Source organism: Talpa occidentalis, unplaced genomic scaffold, assembly GCF_014898055.3.
Source record: "Talpa occidentalis isolate TD23 unplaced genomic scaffold, MPIMG_talOcc4v2.1 talOcc4.9, whole genome shotgun sequence".
Classification (NCBI taxonomy): Eukaryota; Metazoa; Chordata; class Mammalia; order Eulipotyphla; family Talpidae; genus Talpa; species Talpa occidentalis.
The window spans coordinates 65,518,455-65,541,902 of NW_023605305.1; the positions used below are offsets into that span (position 1 = coordinate 65,518,455).

The 23,448-nt window shown below is 39.2% G+C and overlaps 1 protein-coding gene across 1 annotated transcript in view; it reads left to right on the forward strand.

Moving 5' to 3' along the window:
* Window positions 1-23,448, forward strand: part of USP24 (ubiquitin specific peptidase 24) — a 138,493-nt gene that overhangs the window by 71,186 nt on the left and 43,859 nt on the right. The window contains 14 exon segments of the mRNA XM_037499421.2: window positions 1,776-1,842; window positions 8,804-8,914; window positions 9,639-9,737; window positions 9,834-10,007; window positions 13,547-13,632; window positions 13,782-13,875; window positions 15,061-15,216; window positions 16,832-16,929; window positions 18,559-18,654; window positions 18,774-19,002; window positions 20,210-20,369; window positions 21,167-21,322; window positions 22,184-22,254; window positions 22,937-23,097. Of these exon segments, the coding sequence (XP_037355318.1) occupies window positions 1,776-1,842; window positions 8,804-8,914; window positions 9,639-9,737; window positions 9,834-10,007; window positions 13,547-13,632; window positions 13,782-13,875; window positions 15,061-15,216; window positions 16,832-16,929; window positions 18,559-18,654; window positions 18,774-19,002; window positions 20,210-20,369; window positions 21,167-21,322; window positions 22,184-22,254; window positions 22,937-23,097 (1,758 nt within the window).

A 23,448-nucleotide genomic window follows, 5' to 3' on the forward strand; every position in this document is an offset into this window, starting at 1 on the left:
CTTCTTTATTCCTTTATTAAATGAATTGTGTACAATGTAATGATACTTTGCTAATATGAAAGAAGCCCGTAATGTTCAGCCTTCTTAGACTTCTTTTTAAAGGTAGAAAGTTAATTCATGAGAGAAGCACTAACACATTTTTTGCATTCCTACATTCTTAGGAGTATATCTTAAATAGATATAAACTCTAAACAGAGTTAATAAGACTGTATGATTTCAAAATTGCATGTGAGCCCCAAGATATTATAGTTTATGTCATATCACTAGTTTTAAAAGAACTTTTCAGTGACCATAATTGTTCCAACATATGTGGGATGGAGTTACTCGCTCATCTATGTTGTTTTGCAATGCTATCTGTGAGTTAGTTCATTATTGAGGCATAATTGAAGCATTCAGCATTCACTTATTATAGTCCTTAGGTAGTTCCTAAAGATTTTTCATTAAAATGTCAAATTCTAGTTCCCACTCACAAAGAATTTAGAACTCTGATAAACATACTAGCAGAACTGTTAAAATGTGTTTATCTAATTATTTTTAAGGTGAAATTCCCAATACGCTAATCAACACACCAGGCCAATTGCTAGAAAATGGTAGTACCAGGCCTCCCCTGGTGGCGCAGGCGGTTGAGTGCAGTGCTATGAAGCTGTCCGCAGCCTCAGCAGTGCTGGTTCAATTCCAGCCAGCCAGCAAGGGTCCCCATGGTGCGGCAGACCTCTCCTACTGTGCCCGCTGCTCCCCTCAGCAGTGTATTTCGTCAGTCTGCCTGTTCTGTTCTCCACTCTGTGTCTGGTGAATCCTCTCACCCTCCCGGTGCATCTGGCCTGTACCCCGGTTCTTGTATAAATAAAAAAAAAATAAATCTTTAAAAAAAAAAAAGGAAGAAAGAAAATGGTAGTACCGCTCTCACTTTTAGAAATATACTTATTTGAAATGTCTAGACTTTCTGGAATAACAAATGTTTAAATTAAGGGAAAGGGCACACGAATTTCCATCTGTAAGTATTAACACATGTACTGCTCTCTTTAATACAGTTTGTAACTGAGACTATATAAACTGCTGTACGTTTGAGTCTTATTATTTCAGATGATAAATAAGATTCCATAAGTCTGACCGAAGGAGGCCTCGGGTCTCATTTTCAGAGTCTGTTAGAGCTCTATTCTCCCTTGCTGTGTTTCCTGTTCCACAGATAGTTGTGTTTACTGTTATACTTTTTAAGTATTTTAAAACCCTTGAATAACAAATTCTTAAATTGTATGTTTTAACTATGGAGAATGTTCACATAAACCAGATGAAAAATTGATTATCCTTCTTTTCCTCTTCATTCTCAGTCTAATTAAAACAAACAACAATTGGTGGTATACATAGTGGTTTGCATTTGTCTTCTCATTCTGAGGCAATTTAGAACTCTGTCAGAATCCATGTATTCACAGAATTATGGAACATATTTGTAAGATTCTATGAGTCAAACCGATTGTTCATTCTTGGTGGATTGATGAACAAATAGGCCTGGAGACCTAGGTCCTCTGTGGATCAACTTTAAAAGAAGAAGAGAGAAAAAGGACTCATGGGGAAGGGCAGGCTTCTCCTCATGTAGCCCATCTGTGCACTGCTGCTGTGACCTCGTTGAACCAGGTCTTACCCCCTTGGGAGAGAGTGAAATGAAGTCTTTGGCCAGTGAGTGCTAGCTGTGATGTGGTTTGATGAAACAAACTGGAATTGAGCTCAAGCCGGCAATTTATTTCAAATATGTTCATAAATATCTTTTTAATCCATAGATCTACTAAACTTGTAATAATTGAGAGATTGCTGCTTTTGGCAGAACGCTATGTGATCACTATAGAGGTAAGCCTCTTCTTATTTTATATCTATATTTTTAAAGATTTATTTATTTATTTATACAAGCACTGGGTACAGTCAGAAACGCGGGAGGGTGAGAGAATTCACCAGAGCCAGAGTGGGGTGCAGAGGAGGCAGACTGACGAAGTACACTGGTGAGGGGAGCAGTGGGCGGCAGGAGAGGTCTGTGCGCCATGTGGGACCCTCGCCCGGCGACCAGGGGATTAAACCAGCGCTGCAGAGGCTGCGGGCAGCCTCACAACCCAGCGCTCATCCACTGCGCCACCGGGGAGGCCCCTCTTTTCTTTCTTTTTTTTTTTTTTTTGTTATTTTATTTTATTTATTATTTTTTTTTTAAATATTAAATTTTATTTTTATATTCCCCCATACAATTGCAAACGCCCCATTCTGACCCCAATCCTTCCCCTCCCGCCCCCCACCCCCCAAAAAGTGTCTCTGGTTCATAGTTTTTTGTTGATTTTGATTTTCACTTTCTTATATTCATTTTCCTGGTCCCTTATTTAAGTTTTCTAGATTCCTGCTATGAGTGAGACCATCCGGTATTTTTCTTTTTCTTTTTGGCTTATTTCGCTGAGCATGATCCCTTCCAGTGCCATCCATGTTGCTGCAAATTGCATGTGTTTATCTTTTTTGAATGCTGAGTAATATTCCATGGTATATATGTACCACATCTTCTTGATCCAGTCATCTATTTTTGGGCATTTGGGTTGTTTCCAAAGCTTAGCTATTGTAAACAGTGCTGCTATAAACATAGGAGTGCAGGTGCTCTTTGGAATTGATGTTTCTGTGTCCTTTGGGTAAATACCTAGGAGTGGAATTGCTGGATCATATGGAAGCTCTATGTTTAGTAGGTCCAGAAATCTCCACACAGCTCTCCATAGTGGTTGGACCAGTTTGCACTCCCACCAACAGTGCACAAGAGTTCCTTTTTCTCCACATCCTCGCCAACATTTGTTGTTGCTAGTTTTTTTAATATGTGCCATTCTCACTGGTGTGAGATGGTATCTCATGGTAGTTTTGATTTGCATTTCCCTGATTACAAGTGATGTTGAACATTTTTTCATATGTCTGTTGGCCATTTGCATTTCCTCTTCAGAGAAGTTTCTTTTTAGCTCTTCTGCCCATTTTTTGACTGGATTATTTTCTTTGTTGTTGCTGAGTCTCATCAGCTCTTTGCAGATTTTTGTGATCAGTCCTTTATCATTAGTGTTGGGTGCAAAAATGTTCTCCCAGTTGGTGGGGTTTCTCTTTGTTTTTGTTATTGTCTCTTTTGCTGTGCAGAAGCTCTTTAATTTGATGTAGTCCCAGCTGTTTATCTTTCTCTTCACTATCACTGCTTTGGGTGATGTGTCTGTAAAGCTGTCTTTGATGTGCAAATCCCGTAGTGTTTCGCCTATATTTCCTTCTATGTATTTTATGGTTTCAGGTCTTATGTCTAGTTCTTTAATCCATTTTGAGTTGATTTTTGTGTATGGTGTGAGGTAGTGGTCAAGCTTCATTCTTTTGCATGTAGCGACCCAGTTTTCCCAGCACCATTTATTGAACAAACTTTCTTTGCTCCAATGCATAGTCTTCGCTCCTTTGTCAAAGATTAGTTGACCATAAATCTGTGGGTTTATTTCTGGATTTTCTATTCGATTCCATTGGTCTGTATGTCTGTTCTTGTTCCAATACCATGCAGTTTTGATGATTATGGCTTTGTAGTATAGTTTGAAGTCTGGGAGTGTGATGCCTCCATTTCCTTCTTTTTTTTTCAGTAGAGCTTTGGCTATTCGGGGTTTTGGTGATTCCATATGAATTTCATCAATAATTGTTCTATTTCTTTGAAGAATGCCATTGAGATTTTGATTGGAATAGCATTGAATCTGTATATTGCTTTTGGTAGGATGGCCATTTTAATAATGTTTATTCTTCCAATCCATGAGCAGGGGATGTCTTTCCATTTCTTTGTGTCTTCTTCTATTTCTTTTAACAGTGTTTTATAGTTTTCTTTGTATAGGTCCTTTACCTCTTTTGTTAGATTTATTCCCAAATATTTGATTTTTTTTGTTTCGATAATAAAAGGGGTGGTTTTTTTGATTTCTTCTTCTTCAGATTTATTGTTTGTGTATAGGAAGGCTACTGACTTTTGCGTGTTGATTTTGTATCCTGCCACTTTACTGAATTGATTGATGAGTTGAATTAGTTTTTCTGTGGAGATTTTGGGGTTCTCTATGTATATTATCATATCATCTGCAAATAGTGATAGTTTGACTTCTTCTTTTCCTATTTGGATTCCTTGGATGTCTTTCTCTTGTCTTATTGCTCTGGCTAGGACTTCCAGTATTATATTGAAAAGCAGTGGTGAGAGTGGACATCCTTGTCTTGTTCCAGATCTTAATGGAATTGCTTTCAGCTTTTCACCATTGAGAATGATACTGGCTGTTGGCTTGTCATAGATGGCCTTTATGATGTTGAGGTATGTTCCTTGTATCCCAAGAATTTCAAGGGCTTTTATCATGAATGGGTGTTGCACTTTGTCGAAAGCTTTCTCAGCATCTATTGATATTATCATATGGTTTTTATATTTCTTTTTGTTGATGTGTTGGATAACGTTGATTGATTTTCGGATGTTAAACCATCCTTGTGCCCCTGGAATGAATCCAACTTGGTCGTGGTGAATTATCTTATGGATACATTGTTGGATTCTGATAGCTAAAATTTTATTGAGGATTTTGCATCAGTGTTCATTAGGGAGATTGGCCTATAGTTTTCCTTTTTTGTGTTGTCCTTATTCGGTTTTGGTATTAGTGTAATATTGGCTTCATAGAACGTGTTTGGTATTGTCCCTTCCTTCTCAATTTTTTGGAAGAGTTTGTGAAGGATAGGCACTAATTCGTCTCTGAATGTTTGGTAGAATTCATTTGTAAATCCATCAGGTCCTGGGCTTTTGTTTTTGGGGAGGTTTTTAATTACCATTTCAATTTCGCTGCTTGTAATTGGTCTGTTTAGGTGTTCTATTTCTTCTTTATCTAGCGTTGGGTGATTGTAGAGTTGTAGGAATTTGTCCATCTCCTCTAGATTGTTGAACTTGTTTCCATATAACTGTTCATAGTAGTTACTGATTATTCTTTTGATTTCTGCTGTGTCCGTTGTGATTTCTCCTCTTTCATTTATGATTCTGTGTATTTGTGCTTTCTCCCTTTTTTCCTTTGTGAGCCTGGCTAGGGGTTTGTCTATTTTATTTATTTTTTCAAAGAACCAGCTCTTGGTTTCATTGATCTTTGGATTGTTTTTTTAGTTTCAATTTCATTTATTTCTGCTTTGGTTTTTATTATTTCTTTTCTTCTACTGGTTCTGGGGTTTTTTTGTTGTTCTTTTTCTAGATCTTTGAGCTTCGAGATTAGGTTGTTTCTTTGAGTTCTTTCTTGTTTTTTGATGTGAGCTTCTATTGCTATATATTTTCCTCTTATTACTGCTTTTGCTGCATCCCATACATTTAGGATATTGGTGTCCTCCTTGTCATTCAATTCAAAGAATTTTTTAATTTCTTCTTTGATCTCCTCGTTAGTCCAGTGGTCTTCCAGTAGTGTGGCTTTTAATCTCCATGAGGTAGGATAGTTCCTTGCCTTCTTTTTATGATTTATTTCTAGTTTGATGCCTTCGTGGTCAGAAAAGATGGTTGGTATGATTTCAATCTTGGTGTATCTGTTGATGTTTGTCTTGTGCCCCAGTATGTGATCGATCCTGGAGAATGATCCGTGTGCGCTTGAGAAAAATGTGTACTCCGTTTTTTTTTGGGTTTAGTGTTCTATAGATGTCTGTTAAGCCCAAATGCTCTAGGTCCTTATTTAGAGCTTTAGTTTCTTTACTTATTTTTTGTCTTGTTGATCTATCCATTGTTGATAGTGGTGTGTTGAAGTCTCCCACTACATATGTGTTTTCTCTGATGTCTGTTTTCAGAGAGGACAACAGTTGTCTGATATATTTTGGTGCTCTTTCGTTTGGTGAGTATATGTTAATGAGTGTTATTTCTTCTTGAAGTATTGTCCCCTTAATCATAATGTAGTGACCATTGGGGTCTCTTTTTATTTTTTTGAGTTTGAAGTCTGTTTTATCTGATATAAGTATAGCTGTTCCTGCTTTCTTTTTTGGCCCATTTGCTTGTAGGATTGTTTTCCATCCTTTGACTTTGAGCCTATTTTTATCTTTTGTAGCTAAATGTGTTTCCTGGAGACAGCAAAAGGTTGGGTTTTGTTTCTTAATCCAGGCTGCAACTCTGTGTCTTTTTATTGAAGAGTTTAGTCCATTTACATTTAGAGTTAATATTGATATGTTAGCATCTGTATTTGCCATTATGTTTGTCTTTCCTTTGATTTTATTTATTTATTCTTTTAATAACTTTTTTTTTTTTTTTTTTTGGTCTTCTTTCGTTGTTATTCGTCCTCTGAGGTTCTGGCTTTAGGATTCCTTGTAGTATTTTTGGAGTGGGGGTTTAGTCGCAATGAAATTCCGGAGTTTCTCTTTGTCTGGGAAGGTCCATATTCTTTCTTCATGGAGGAAAGAGAGCTTTGCGGGATAGAGTATTCTTGGTTGGCATCTGTTTTCTTGGAGTCTGTTGACTATGTCCCTCCACTCTCTCCTTGCCCGTAGTGTTTCTTCAGAGAAGTCTGATGTCAGCCTGATTGGTTTTCCTTTGAATGTTATCTGTTTCTTCCCTCTTGTCAGCTTCATTATTTTTTCCTTGTCCTGGATTCTTGGGAGCTTTACTATTATGTGTCTTGCTGTGTTTTTCCTTTCGTCGTGGAAGTTTGGTGTTCTTCTTGCTTCTTGTATATCAATTTTCAGCTCCTTCTTCTCATTTGGGAAGTTCTCTTCAATTATATCCATGAATATTTTCTCTGTTCCTACATCTCTCTCCTCTCCTTCTGGAATTCCTATAACTCTTATATTTCCTTTCCTCATGGAGTCAGATAGTTCCCGAAGTCTTTCTTCATTCTTTTTCCTTCGTACTTCTCTTTCCTTTTCTGTTTTGGTTCTTTTTATTTCTGTGTCTTCAAGATTACTTATTCGTTCTTCCATTTCATCTATTCTGCTTTCATTGCTTTTCCAGAGTTCTTTAGTTCCTCCATTAATTCTTTGATCTCCTGCATTTCTCTTACTTCCCTCTTTAGGGACTCAATTTCCTTCTTCTGATCTATCACTTTTTTAATCATGGCAATTTTAAATTCTCTTTCTGGAAGGCTCAGAAGTTCTTCCAAGTCACTGTCGTTGCAATCTGGGGAGTGGTTTTCTTTTTGTGGTGTGCTTCTTTCCTGAGGAGTTTTTAGGTTGCGTGTGGTTCTTCTACTCCCTACTGTCTGTTTTCTAATTTGTCGTATGCGTTGGGACACTGTGTTGCTCGGACTGACTGACATCTTGGGTGAACTTCTCCGCTCCCCTCTGGCTCTTCCAGGAGCCATCTCTGTCTTCTGGGGGAGCTTTCTGCTGGTTTTAGGCAGTTTTTACTGAAGAAATGTCCCTGTTCTCAAATGGCGAAGCGGGATGCAGTCCCTGCGCCTCCGGTTTCAGGCACACTCTTCTGCGCACCCGGTCTGCCCCGGACGTGGGTGCCTGCTCCCTCTGTGGGCTCAGACTGCTGGTCGGAAGGGGCCTGGCGTGGAATAACTTCCCGGCTGGCCACTGGGTCCTCCAGAAACCTTCTGCCCTTTTTCAAGCAGTCTTAAGAAATGTCCTGTTTTATAGGGTGTTAGTGACTTTTTTTTTTTCCTGGTCGCTAGGTGGCGCCAGAGATCTCTCCTATTGTCCTTGGGGGGCTTTTTCGCCTCCCCCCACCCCGTGGACAGAGAACAGAGCGGGAATGGTAGGGTACACCTCAACAGCTTTGGGGTGCTGTGTCTGCCTTGTGCCCCACCGTAGTGGAGAAACCACGCCCCGAATTTTCGTGCCCCGGGTCTCAGTTCAAAGCCCTCAGTTCCAGGACGCGGGCTGTAGCCCAGTTCAGTGGCGCGGGATTGGCGCCTTTTGCACCACTCCCGTGCCTGGGCGCCTGGTTCCTGCTCACTCAGGGAGGGACCTTCACCTCAGTGAGGACCTCCGTGCGTCTCCCCGCAAGCCTAGGTCGTCTCCCCGCAAGCCTAGGTCGCAGGCGCGGGGACCTGGGCAGCCGCGATCCAGGTCTGCACTTGCTTTGCGCCGCTTTCCCGCGCCAGCTTACCGGCAGCCCGGGCTGTGTGCGCGTCTCCCGGGGTCTTTGTTCTTCTCTAATGGCGCCCGGAGCCGTTCGCTCACCGCCGCGGCGGATCCTGCAGGGTTCGCCTCAGCTCCCGTTCACGGGGTGTGGTGGCTGCAATAGTTCCTTTCCACTCACAGTCCCGCTTGCTGCGTCGTTTGTTCTTGTGGGCCGTTTTGGTGTGTTGTTTCCTCCTCTCTGCCGGTCGGAGAGTGCTGCCTCTGTGGGCGGGGGAGGGGAGCAGGGTTCTGCGCTTCCCTCCCTTCTAGTCCTCTTTTATGGCCAGTTTCTTCTTCGGGCAGTTCGCTGGCGTCACCCGTTTATCTTCCGTGTCCCAGTTCTCACTGGGACCTGCCGCTTTTCCTCCCTATTCACTTTTTTTAATGGGAGATCTTACTCGCACCGTCTCCTCGCCGCCATGTTGCTCCGCCCCCTTCTTTAAATGTTATTTTTTAAAATACTCTCAATATTTAATAGGCTATAGAAGGAAAATTTTTTTCTTTTCCAGTTTTCCCAGATATCACCATCCAGGGACTGGAGAGAGGGGTTCTGGGAGAAAAGCTGGAAACCTCACACACAGGGCAGGCTCTGGAGTCTCCTCTCCTCTCCCCTCTTTTCTTTTTAAAGCAACTTTATTATCTGCTTATATCGGACTTAGCGTGTGGTATATGTATTTTTGGGATGTTTAGCAGTGACACTGTGCATCTGACTTGTTCTTGACCTGTCTTTTTCAAGGATTTTTACTCTGTCCCACGAACTATTCTACCTCATGGTGCCTCATTTCATGGACATCTTTTAACTCTTAATGTTACTTATGAGTCTACCAAAGATACCTTCACTGTAGAGGTAGGTTTACATTAACCTCTGCAACTATTTTCATATTGTCTTGTTATGTTCATAAGGACTCTATTAATTGAGATAGCTGCATGAATGACTATCTTAAAAGCTGTTTGGTGAACAAATTTAGAACTAAGACCTGGAATGAAAGGAAATTGATGAGCAGACACAAAAGTAAATATATAATGTTATATCAGATGGTGATAAGCATTATAAAGAATAAGAATATAATGCTGGATGAGTTGGTAGAGAATTATGGGTATACATGAAATATCATTTTAGATAAAGATGGGCAGGGAAGGTCTCTCTGAGGTGGTGACAGTTGAGCAAAGACTTGAATGAAGTCACAGAGTAACCCATTTCTGGGGAAGACCATTCCAACCAAAGGGAGCAGTAGGTACAAAGGCCAAGGTGGGCATTTGCTTGGCTTGTTCAGTCACAAGCAAGGTGGCAGGACTGACTAGAGCACAGTAAGAAAGGGACAGCGTGGATGAGTTGCAGTGGAAGAAGACTTGAGATTTTATTCCATGCATGATGGGGAGGGATTGGTGTGTGGGCTAGAACATTTAATTACAGCAGAAAGGAAGTTTCATAAGGGCAGGGATTCTTGTCTTTGGGTTCTCTGCTCTTTTCCCACCTTTGAACAATGCCTGGTACACAGGTGCTTGCTAACAGTTGTTTAAATGAATGCATAAACAAATTACTCATGGCGATACTTAATTTCATTTTACAGGCTCACAGTAATGAAACCATAGGGAGTGTCCGGTGGAAGATAGCCAAACAGTTATGCTCTCCAGTGGATAATATACAGATATTTACAAATGATAGTATGGTAGGTTTAAGTAAACAAGTGTGGCACTTTAGCCTGATATTAATATTTTTCTCGTCCTTTCCTTCTCAATAATTAAAAAATCACTTTTTTTTACAGCTGACAGTGAATAAAGATCAAAAGCTACTCCACCAGTTGGGCTTTTCTGATGAACAAATCCTTACAGTAAAGACTTCTGGCAGTGGGACCCCATCTGGGAGCTCCGCAGATTCCTCAACCAGCTCTAGCAGCAGCAGCAGTGGGGTTTTCAGTTCCTCATATGCCATGGAGCAGGTTTGAAATTTTAGTTTCAAAACAAGAATTTAATAATCTCCACCATTTCACTTGCAGCCTATGTGGATTTGGATGAATATGTCCTTTTCTTTTAGTCAACCTGACATTACAGAACTGTATCACTGAGAAACACTAGGCTGCAATTGGGAGGTGATAACACAATTTGTCAGCATGAACGACAGCATCTTCTGAGTCGCTGAATCATTCTGCCTGGCAAATTCTTGCTGCTTCTCTCATGCATCTTCACTTATTCATCATTATTTCCCATTACATACAAACATTCTGTTATTTTTACCATCTTAGGAAAACCCTTTCTTTACTATAATTCTATCTTCACTTCCTGTCCATTCTCTCCTTCACAAATCAGCAAAACTCCTTAAAAGAGTTGTCTATCTTTTGCTATCCTTTCTCGACCCCTTTTGCAAAGAGGCTATTTTCAAGGTAGTCCATCACCTGCACCTCTAAATCCTCATCATCTTGATGTGGTTGGTACATATGATCACTTTCCCTTGAAATACTTTCTTTACTTGGCTTTCAGGACTTATCTGGCTTTCCCTACCTCTCTGACTCTGTTTTGTCTCCTCTGCTGATTCTTGATCTCCCTAATCTATACAAAAGAGTTCCCTAACTCAGTTCTTTAATCTGTCCCGTGCCTGTGCTCAATACCTTAGAAATTACATCTCATTTCAAAGCTTTGTATATTCTTTGTACACTGATCACACCCCAATTTTTTTTTAAAGATTTATTTATTTATTTATACAAGCACTGGGTACAGTCAGAAGCGCAGGAGGGTGAGAGAATTCACCAGAGTCAGAGCGGGGAACAGAACAGGCAGAAGGACTGAAGCACACTGCTGAGGGGAGCAGCGGGCGGCCGGAGAGGTCTGCACACCATGTAGGACCCTCCTCCGGTGGCTGGGGAGCAGCCGGGGATCGAACCGGCGCTGCAGAGGCTGCAGGCAGCTTCGCAACCCAGCGCTCAACCGCTGCGCCACCAGGGAGGCCCCATACCCCAATTTTTATCTTTAACTTGAAGTCCCAGATATTGATCCAACTACTTTAATGTCTCTTCTTAAATATGAGATAGGCACCCCTATCCTAATAGAGCAAAGCAGAACTTATGATACCTCTTCCCACTACCTCACCTCTATCTCAAACCTCATCATCCCACAAATTGCTGTTTCAGATAATGGCACCTTTATTCTAATAGACCTTCATGCCAGAATCCTTGCACACTTTCTTTTTGTCATACTGACATGCATCACAAATCTTTGTCTCTACCTTTAAAATGTCTAGCTACATTTCTCTCCCTCCATAGCTTCCACACCATTCCAGGCAACCACATCCCTCACGGGGAATGTTTCGGTCGTGCCTGACTGGTCTCACAACTTTTGCCTCACAGCTTTTCAGCTTATCTTTATAATGCCCAGCAGCCCATGATTTTTTTTAAACAAGTCAAAATGTGCCACTCCTGAGCTCAGATGCTTCAACGAGTCTCATCTCACTTAGAGCAAGAGCCATAGTCTTTACTGGGACCCACCGGGTCTACCTGATGTGCCCCTGAGGACCTCCGTAAGATCATCTCCTTTGGTCCTCCTTCCCTCACACCACTCCAGCTGTATAGCCTCCTTGTGGGTCCTCAAACATAGCACGGCCTGTGCTTCCTCTTCCCTATACGGACAGTGTTCCTCACTAACATCCCACGAGTTCTCTTTGACTTTCTTCAACTTTTACTCAAATTGTTACCTTCTCAGTAACTCACCTTTGGCAACCCTGTCTAAATTTTTAACCCACTCCTATTCCTGCACTTCTTATTTTCCTTCCTTACTTTATTTTTCTTTAACATGCTATATACTGTATTTATATAGTTTAGCATCTCTGTTCTCAGTAAAATATAAGCTCCATGAGAGCAGACTTTTGTCTACTTTTGTTCACTGCTACATCCCCAGCACCTAAAACAATGACTAGCACATAGTAGAAACTCAGTCAGTATTTGTTGAATGATTCCATGAATCAGTTATAACCTATTTTTTTACTCCTGATTTTTTTTTTAATTTTATTTTTATATTCCCCATACAATTACAACCCCCTTATTTTGACCCCAAGCCCTCCTTTCCCCGCCCTCCACCCCCCATAGAGTGTCTCTGGTTCGTAGTTGTTTGTCAATTTTGATATTTTCTTTCTTATAGTTATTCTTTTTCCTGGTCCCTTATTTAAGTTTTCTAGATTCCTGCTATGAGTGAGACCATCCGGTATTTTTCTTTTTCTTTCTGGCTTATTTCGCTGAGCATGATCTCTTCCAGCCCCATCCATATTGCTGCAAATTGCATGTGTTTATCTTTTTTGAATGCTGAGTAATATTCCATGGTGTATATGTACCACATTTTCTTGATCCAGTCTAGTTTTGGGCATTTGGGTTGTTTCCAAAGCTTAGCTATTGTAAACAGTGCTGCTATAAACATAGGGGTGCAGGTGCTCTTTGGAATTGATGTTTCTGTGACCTTTGGGTAAATACCTAGGAGTGGAATTGCTGGATCATATGGAAGCTCTATGTTTAGTAGTAGGTCCAGAAATCTCCACACAGCTCACCATAGTGGTTGGACCAGTTTGCACTCCCACCAACAGTGCAGGAGAGCGATTATAACCTATTTATTTGTACGTTCTGTGTCAGGAATTGAACTTGGCACTTGGGGCGCAGAAATGTCAAGAGTGTTCCACTCTGTAGACATTTACAGTCTATGATATTGTCAGCTTCATGTAAAATAAAGCATTTAAATGACACAGGGATTTTCCCCCCAGAGTAATTATACATTTTTTATATATATATATATAAATATATACTATATTATAATATATAATATATAATAATATATATAATATATATATTCCTTTAATTCCAAATGTAAGATCTTGGTGTGGCTGTAGCTAAGTAACTGTACTTAGATATAGTGAGAATTTAAGAAAGAAATCCTTCTGAGTGCTATTATGACAGTTGACTAACAACAGAAACTGTACACAGCATCTTCAAGTTTAACATTTTAAACTATCTCATATTTATCCTGAACTTACTATAAACCTTCCTGTATATCAGTATACTCTAGAGTGATGTCAAGTTTCTTACTCCTTATAACCAGAAAATAATACTTTAATTACATCTTAAACTGCTCTGAGTATTGTGTATAAGTTTATACACAGATGCAGACCACCTGAATTTTGCTTTTCTATCACTATAACCTTACTTGCTCCCGGTGAGCTTTGGTCAGCTTCTGCTCATTACACCTGCCCTTTGTCTTGTCTTTCTTCTGCTGCCTGCCTTTTGGTTCCCTAGCCCATTCATTGGCAGGTGGATAGAAATGAGCCAAGGAAATAAGTACACTAGATGGTAGTATTTCCTCATTATGTGTTCCCAGGTGGTGTGCTACCTGCAAATTTTGTGATGGCCAGTTTTTTAGAACTGTATTTTATTGTTGGCACATTTGATTAGAAGAGGAGAAAATTCTTTTGTAAATTTGTATTTATATTTTGCTTCTGTCCCCCCAGGAGAAATCCCTCCCTGGTGTAGTGATGGCACTTGTATGTAATGTATTTGACATGCTCTACCAGCTTGCCAATCTAGAGGAGCCAAGGTAAATATAAGTATTTATGAAGCTTGAAAGAAAGTTATTAAGGAGCCAAGTAACTTTTCACTTGAAATTTATTTTATAGTCTATACTAAATTGCTCTGTTATTCAAAGTATGGCGTATGTGAAAAACATTTCAATTTGAAAATTTTCAGGATAACTCTACGAGTACGAAAGCTTCTGCTCTTAATACCCACTGATCCAGCCATACAGGAAGCCCTTGACCAACTTGATTCTTTAGGAAGAAAGGTATGAGCATCTTGGATAATTATTTTACTGGCATGAGAATTTTATGTTGATTCAGTGAAAACACAATGTGAAATCAGATCAAGGCTGTCTGATAACACCTTTTTCTTAGCAAATTTTCTTTCTCAAAAAATGCTTTTCCCATAAATGGAAATCAGAACTCTTGTTGGCTTTTAAAGTATTAGTCAATAATGACATCAAATTTTAGACCTAAAAGAACCTTTGACATCACCTGCTTTTTTTTTTTTTTTAAGATTTATTTATGCATACAAGAACTGGGGTTCAGGCCAGAGATGCTGGAGGTGAGAGGATTCACCAGAGACAGACAGGGGAGGAGAACAGGCAGATTGACTGAAACACTCTGCTGAGGGGAGCAGCGGGCAAGACAGGAGAGGTCTGCTGTGCCATGTGGGTCACCTCCCTGGCCGGGGATCAAACTCTTGCTGCAGTAGCTACAGATTGCTTCATAGTGCTGACGCTTAAACTCTTGCTCCACTAGGGATGCCCCAGACATCATCTGCTTCTACTTCATTCATGTTATATGTTAAGAAACCAAAGCCCAGAGAAATTAAGTGTCTTGTTCAGGATCAGACCTTAGTTCTGATTCAGTTGATTCTTCTGTTGTGATGCATTTCTGAATGTGATTTTTACATATATTTGAGTTGCTTACATAAATGGATTATTCTTTAAGTTTTTTACATAGTGGACATATAAATTTCATTTTGTTAAATTCTTAGAATATTGTTCCTTAAGAGTTTTATATATAGAAATTGTTTATATTTACCAAATAAATTAATTTAGATTAAAATTGTTAGAACTAATAAGTTAGGAATTTTATATTTCAGTGACTGAAATTTATATCAGCTCAGTGACATATGGCTTATGTATTAATTTGAGGGATTAGTGTAATTATAGTGACTTTGTTAATATAGTGACTTTGTTAATGTTGCATAGAATACACTCTCAAAGGCATTGGTATAGGATGGCAGTACTACTGAACACATACAGTGTTATGGAGTTTGATGTTTTGCCAGTAATTATAAAGTGATATGTTTTTATGAGGTTAATTTTTAGAAAATTCTGTTGACATGGCTTAATGAGGAAAAGAATAATAAAATATGTGAAAATAACTGTTTCTCTTTAAACTGTGCTTTTAAGATACACTTTATTTCATTTTTTTAAACTTAGAAAACATTACTGTCTGAAGCAAGTTCTCAGTCTTCAAAATCTCCATCCCTCTCTTCAAAGCAACAGCATCAGCCAAGTGCCAGTTCAATCTTAGAAAGTCTGTTTCGATCTTTTGCTCCAGGAATGTCTACTTTCAGAGTACTCTACAACTTGGAAGTAAGAAACCTAATTTATTTTTTGTTTGTTTTAATTTGTAGAATCAAAGGTGCCAGAAATAAGTAAATAGCTTACTGTTTTTATTGGATTGCTGTTTAAAAATTAGTTTTAAAAAACATACAAAATAGATTATAAATGGAAACATTTTACCTTTTGCTTGTTTTTTTCTTTTCTATTTTTATTTATATATGTTCTTATACTTGCATGATAGCATCTAAATAAAGAACTAGGAAGCCATTTGTATTGAAATATGTCATTGCCTTCCTCTGGAACTTTCTCAAGTCCGCATAATATTATTAATCCTCAGTCTAATTACTTAAAAAGTGCTAATTTTAAAAAAAAAAAGCTGTTGTGATTTGTTGATATTAGAGAAGTTTTCTGAGCAGTTACTCCAGAGACACATTAGTATTTCAAGGTTTTAAAAAAGCTATTGGAAGAATTTGAGCAACAGAATATTTTTACTCTCTTCTGCCCCCTAAGTAGATTTTAACTAGTATAGATTTGATTCAGTGAGCTTTTATGAAATAGTCACTGTGTGCAAGTTATAAAGAGTCAGAATTGAAAAGACAGAATATTTGCTCCAAGATCTCATGATGGAGGCTGACTGTGCTGAATCTGGAAAGTATAGCACTAACAAGCTATGTGGAAAAGTGGTCTGCTAAACACTGTTCTGTTCTAGGAGTTGTAGGCTTGGCCCTCCTATCACTTCAGGTCTGGAGGGGGGAAAGTTCTGAATGATTCTTCTTTGTCCCAGAACATCCTTTTCAGACAGTTATTTATTATAGAATGCAGACCAAATTATCAAATTGCCATTTACCTTCAGATTGTGGATCACAACATAGGTCATGAATGTTTTAGAGAGTACTTCCATCCGCTTTTTTTCCCCGAAGTTTCATTTCATCTGACAAAAGGGAAAATTCTATGCCTAAGATCTTTCAGCTGTTAGATGGTAAAGCTAGAGTGTGAAATACATTTGTAAACTCATACTATATTTAGATGAAATACTTCTCTGTTATCCTGAAATATTCAGTTCAGCTTTTTTTGAAATAGGGGCTGTCATGCCATAAAAGGGCATGGATATTAAAGTGACACATACCTGGATTTGAATTCAAGTGCTGCGATAGGTCAACCTGTATCAGTAAACACATGTGCCATGCATTGTGAGGTTAAGACAACACATATTAAGACACTCATCCTATGCCAAGTACATTGTAGATGCTTAATATATGGGCATTAGAATCACTATTAGGGAACTCACCTATTGTTCTTAATAAAAGAGTTATTTCATAAAACTTTATGTACTTATTCAAGAACATATCTAACATATCACCTGACTTTGTCTGCTTTTATCTAAACCTGAGAACCTAAAACATTCCCATCTGAGTTTCATGAAAATAAGTCTCTTCAAAATGCAAACCTTTTTTTTGCTAAGTAAATAGAACCTGAAAAATGTGGGTTTTTTTGGTTGGCAAACATCAGCTCCTCAATGTTTCTAGGGGAAAACAGCGTGCAGTGTTTAAAGATATTCTGACCCAAGTTCTCTCTTTTTACTTATTAAAGGAGTAATTTGTGCTGGAAATGTCGGTATGATTAATTGTGCTTATCTGTTTCCAAGGTTCTAAGTTCCAAACTCATGCCAACGGCTGATGATGACATGGCGAGAAACTGTGCAAAATCTTTCTGTGAGAACTTCCTCAAAGCAGGAGGTTTGAGGTTAGAATTTCAATATAATATTATGTAAAGAAAGAAAAAGGGGTAATTGATGGGACTGAGTTCTCTCCATTGAAGGGAGATTTGTTACATGAAGAAGTAAGCCATGTCCTCTGGATGAGGAAGGAGTGAAGACCAGCCTAAAGCTTGAACAGAAGATAGGTGAAGAAGTTCCTATTTGGAGGCCTTTAGGAGAAGAGAAGTTGGGTAGAGACTTAGAAGAGAAATAGGGAAGAGGAAACAAGGGGAATGGAAATTGGGGCTAAAAGAAATAGTAGTACACAGTTGTACACAGTTTTATTCTTTGTTCAACATTTTAGAGGTATTTGTAGTAAAACCTCATTTCAGATCATTTAGGCAGTTGCAGAGCTGTGGTAATATAGGCATTTTATTTCTGGTTTATTTTTCCATGACAGTTATATGTGAGGCATTGTTCTAAATAGTGGGAACAGAATAGCAAGTAGATTAGACAAAATTCTATGTCCTCATGAAGTATAGAAGAGAAGACAATAAACAAAGAAATAAAGATCAAGTGTATCAGATGGTGTTAAGAGCTGTAGAGAAAAATCAGGCAAGGAAGGGGGGATGGAAAGGATTGTGATTTTCAGTAGATCATTGATCAGGGGAAGGCTTCAGCAGCGGGGTGACATTTTACAAAGAACTGAAGGAGGTGAGGGACAGACCTGGAGATACTTGGAGAAAGGCTCCTCAAAAGCACATTGACCACAAGGCACGGACCTGGAGTTCAGCAGGAGGCTGATGTGGTTAAGTGGAGGAGGTTTCATAGGGGGACAGGAGATCACCGATTCAGCAGAGGTTGGTTAGGTAAGGTTACATAGCCAGCTTTTAGGCTATAATGAAGACTACCTTTTTCCTCTGTAGGAAATAGTAAGCCATGGAAAACTGTGTTCAGAGGAGGAGTGCCATGGCCTGACTTATATTTTTAAAGAATCAGTCTGATTCAGCTCTTAAAAATAGGTTTTGGGGTTTAGAGAGTCAAGGATTTGGAAGCAGAAAGAATAATTTGGAAGTTTTCTCAGTAATATAGGTTGGAGTGGATATAGTTTTATTGAATATAGGTATTCTGTATATATTTTTGAATTGATAGTTCTAATAATATCAAGATAGCTAGCAGTTAATCAGTGAACTGAAACCTGTTAGTGAGAACTATCTAAACATTTATCTTGGGTAACTTTTTGACTAAGCAAGGAATCTAACTGTAAATGGACTGGGAGGAATATAGGTATAGAAATCACTGAGAAGGGCCTCTCTGGTGGCACAAGGGGTTAAGCACTGCACTGTGAAGCAATCCGAAGCCTCTACAGCACAAGTTCGATCCCCGGCCAGCCAGGGAGCAACTCACATGGCGAAGCAGACCTCGCCTGTCTCGCCCGCTCCACACCTCAGCAGTGTGTTTCAGTCTGCCTGTTCTGTTCTGCCCAGCTCTTGTGTGCATGAATAAATAAATCTTTAAAAAAAAAAACACTGGATAAAAATATATATGGTCCATTTGTATGTCAGAATTTTGTAGAAGTTTCAGTAATTGATAACACAAGTAATTAAATTACTTATAGAATATTTCCTATGAAAGAGATAGAAAGCTTTAATATCTACCTTTTCTTTCCTTTGAAGTTTGGTTGTAAATGTTATGCAGAGGGATTCCATTCCATCAGAAGTAGACTATGAAACAAGGCAGGGAGTTTATTCCATCTGTCTGCAACTTGCAAGGTATGTAACTACATTGCTTCAATCTCAAAAGACAAAGCTTGACTTTTTCTCCCCAAATTCCATCATTTTAAATAGTATGACATGGCCTTGAATAAGTCTAGCTTTTTATTTCCTTAAAGGTTTTTACTTGTTGGACAAACAATGCCCACGGTTTTAGATGAAGACCTCACCAAAGATGGCATAGAAGCCCTTTCTTCTCGCCCGTTCCGAAATGTCAGCCGACAGACAAGCAGACAGATGTCCTTATGTGGTACCCCAGAAAAGTCATCTTATCGACAGTTGTCAGTGTCTGACAGGTCTTCTATTAGGGTTGAGGAAATCATCCCTGCCGCACGAGTTGCAATACAAGTAAGTGATATGTGTATTCAGGAAATACTAAGTGCCTAGTATTTAGAAGGCACTGGTTGTGATGAGGTACTGTGCTGATACAAAAACTATGACGTGAATATTACCTTTAAGGAATTTGCTATGGGAAAAAACTAGTTTCAGGTAGAGAAGGTCAAGAGTTTGAAGAGAATTGCAAAGGCTTTTCAGGAAATACTGTCTTCACCTGTTACTGCCTGTAGTGGGCAGGAAGGGACACGGAGCAGGTTTTCTATGATCGAGCGGACTGAGTAAAGGAGGAGAAGAGTCCTGGAGCCCTCAGTGGCTTTTCAGGCTTTTATTGGGATTTAGCAGGTACACAGCAGACAAGGGTGCTGGGGGGTCGGGAGGCTGGCTGGCCTCCCAACCCCAGTAAGCCTTCACTCTATCTGGGCTCTCCGGCGTTTTCTGGTAGTCTCTGCTTCTCTGCTCCTCGTGGTTCTGCTACTCTGCTCTCCCTTTTGTTCTTCCTCTCTGCTTCTCTGCTTCTGCTTCTGTTCGTTTTTCTTCCCTCGGCTTCTACTGGCGTCCCCGTGACACTGCCCTTAAAAAGCCCAGTCTTAGCCCAGGTGAATCCCATCTATATAGGCCCACACCCTATTCCAGGTGCCCGCCATCAGGCATGCATTCAGGACTGCAGAGTTCCGTCATCTATCCTAATTGTGGGAGGGCAGAAAAGCCTGATACTATTTTACTTACCCTATACTGCCATAGATGATTTTCTGTAGAAGTTGGCTTTCAAGCTAGGCCTTGAAGGATAGGGATTAGATGTATAGCAGTAAGTATGGAGAGTTGGAAAGAGGAGAGTTTTTTAGGCCAAAGGGAGGGCTTGAGCTAAGTTAGAGAGACCATGGCAGAACTTATCTGTGGAATCATTCTGTAGTCCATATAGGGCAGAACATAGCATGTTGAGGAGGGGAGATGGTGAGCAGGAATCTCGTGATGGGAGATTTAGTGCCAGAGCATGGAGATCATTGTCTGTTTTACAGGTAAGCAGATTTTAAGAGTCTTTGGACTGATAGAAATGTAATAGAAATGTGAAATGTGATAGAAATGTGAAAACTTTGTCCCTCTGGATAATCTTGAAGGGAGAAGAGTCTCAAAAAACTGAGACCTGTGCAAAGGTTCTAGAAGTGAGTGGAGTAAGTTCAAGATGACCTTTTCTCATAAATGCTCTTTCTATCTTCTTTAGACAATGGAAGTAAGTGATTTCACTTCTACTGTGGCCTGTTTCATGAGATTGTCATGGGCTGCAGCTGCAGGACGACTTGACCTTGTTGGGAGTAGCCAACCAATTAAAGAAAGCAATTCTCTGTTTCCTGCTGGAATTCGAAACAGACTTAGCAGTTCAGGTACTGATTAAAAAGGGAAAGTAATTAGAACATTGGCTAAGAAATAGCTATAAGAATTATCTATGTATAAGTTATTTTAGAGCCACAAAAAGGAAAAAATCTTTTCTCTTGCTTTTGAGCACAACTATAAATTCATCAAGCTCTGCACTTAAGATGTGTGTACATTACTGTGCCATTCTTTATTTAAGAAGTAAGCATTCAGAGCAGATGGGAAAGCTAGATCAAGCAGAGCTTTTAGCTTGCTAAACATAAAAGTGTTATGAGGCCAGTAATTGTGACTATAATAAATTAATCTAAAATTCCTACCTGGAAAAAAGTTATGATCTTGGTTTGGCCAGTTATTTTCTATTAGGCCTTTATAAATAGCTGTATTTCTCAGCTTTGTTGGGTTTTCCTGCTCATTCTGTGTGGTATAAGTGCCTCAATAACAAGAGTTTTAAAAATGAATGACATACATAAAGTGCAGAAATACACAGGACCTTTACACATGTATCACCCGTCTAGATCAAGATATACAACATTTCTAATATCTCAAGACGACTCTCTTGTGCCACCAAAATTGCACTATTCTTCTGTGATCTGATATTAATTTGCCCCATAAATACATTTTCAGTGCCTACAATTGTGATTTAAGTAGGAAGTAGTCGGGGTCAAGGTGATTGAATGTCTCTTGTTTCTTAAAGTTTATCCTTGAACTATTTAACTTCACTTGAGGATGCCAGAACACTATAAGAAGATATTAGAATGTCAGGTGTGTCCTGTAGGTTCCTCAATAACGTTCTGCTTGCTATTCTCAGGAAGCAATTGCAGCTCTGGAAGTGAAGGAGACCCAGTAGCCCTGCACGCAGGCATCTGTGTGCGACAACAGTCTGTATCCACCAAGGACTCACTGATTGCTGGAGAGGCTTTGTCTCTTCTTGTTACATGCCTACAGCTTCGGAGCCAGCAACTGGGTATGCTTTCTCTTCTTCATTGCCTACAAGTGTTTGCTTCATGTCATCTATGCTGTGAGGTATTTTCTGACCACTTTTTAAAAGAAACCTTACCCTCACCTTACCCCACCACCTCCTAAACCACTTACCTTATTTTTTTTCTGTATCTCTTATCATTTCATGACATATAGTATATCAAGTGTATGTCACAATCACCTCCCCAACTAGATTATAAGCTCCACAGACTTGTTCAATTTGTTCCCTGCTGAATCTCCAGGGACTGAGCACTGTACAGTGTATATAGTCGGCTCTCAATAAATATTTATTCAGAAACGAAGTCTTAACAGCACAACTTTTTAAAAGTGTACTCTACTCTTTGCTATAAAACCCAAATTAATTATATAAGATAATCAAGGTAAGCACTTGAATAAGTTAGACATTTATATCAGAAGTGTTACTATGAAATGCTTTTAAGCAAATATACTCTTGTTTGATTTTACTGCAGTTGTTTAATTTTGATATTTTCAGTTAAGATGAAGAATTGAAAGCTTGTTTTTGTGATTTTTTTTTATCATGTGCAAATTTGTTGTAGGGTACATTTTATAGTTCACAGGTATTAATAGTTTATTAAGGCAAGATACATTTCTTCTAAAACTGTTATCTGTGAGGTGTCAAGCTAAAATGTGGGATCCTGCTCTTGGGCAACATTCTCTGGGGAGTTCATAGACATGGGGCAGTTGTCAAGGTCCTGAGTTCAGTTCCATGAAGAAGAATAGATGAATTTCTGCTGTAGTTAAGCTCAAGATTTACTCATATTTTTTGGAATTTGGAAATGCATGTGCTAATGCAGCTCTCCCCTTCCCCAATTTCCCTTATCATTAGCTTCTTTCTATAACTTGCCCTGTGTGGCTGACTTTATCATCGATATTCTGCTTGGATCACCAAGTGCTGAGGTAAGGACTTTTTGCATTACTTAATAAAAATTCCTTTTGTCTTGTCCTCTCATATGCTCTCAGCATACCTGTGATCTTGTGGGAAGTGCAAAAGGAACAGCACTTAGTCCTCTTGGGGATCATACAAAGGGACTGCAAACCACTCTAAAAGCCAAGTGAACATTTGGACCATCTGTTTGCTTTTCTGTTCCATATTTCTGCTCCATATCCCATAAGTTAAGAGAGTAGTACTGTGATTAATTTGAGTTTGTTCATTACAAACAAAATGACATGGCCAGTGTTCATCACCCATAATTGGTAAAGGCAGGTAGCATTAAGCATCAACATTTTGGACAAAATTAAGAAAGATGAACTTGAAACCTTGAACTTTCATTAGGTTTTATAATTCTGATTTAATTATATGACCTGGAAAATAAGTTTTTAAATACTTGAAGAAAAGTTATTTCTTATTTTCATTTACATTATTGATTAGAGTAGAAGAAGAATATGGGAGATCAGTTCCCAGACCGCACTTGTTTTTAATTAACCCTAGTTTTTCCAGTGGAACTTTACTATTAATGAGTCAAGTGCTCATTCCCTTGTAAAGTACACATCAGAGTATAAACTTTGGAGAAAAAACATTTTTTAAGGACTCTCTAAGTGTTGGCTGATATACATCCTTGCCCTAATAATGTATTTTCAGATTCGCCGTGTTGCCTGTGATCAGCTGTATACCCTTAGTCAGACAGATACTTCAGCTCATCCAGATGTGCAGAAGCCAAATCAGTTTCTCCTAGGTGTGATTCTCACTGCTCAACTGCCTCTCTGGTCCCCAACTAGTATTATGAGAGGAGTCAACCAGAGGTATGTAATAAAGATGAAAAAGCTCATGTTATAAAGAGAATAATGATTTTTATACTGTTCCACTAGAGACCACATTGAGATGAAAAAAGTATTTCTCCTTCCCGCTTCTAACATTTGTGCCCTAAAGATGGCATTTAGTTATTCTCCCCATTCAGCTCAAGTGAATTAAAAGAAAAGATATGAAGTTTTCTTCCCCTCCATCACCCCCAATACCCACCTTTATCCCACCTGATCTGTTTTCCCCAAAGAGAAAGAGGAGCTCATCTGGTTGGTGAGAGCCTGAAATTATTTGATCTGGTCACTGTGTGAAGGTCCCACCACTCACGTCTCTCTCTTTCTCAGATCAGCATG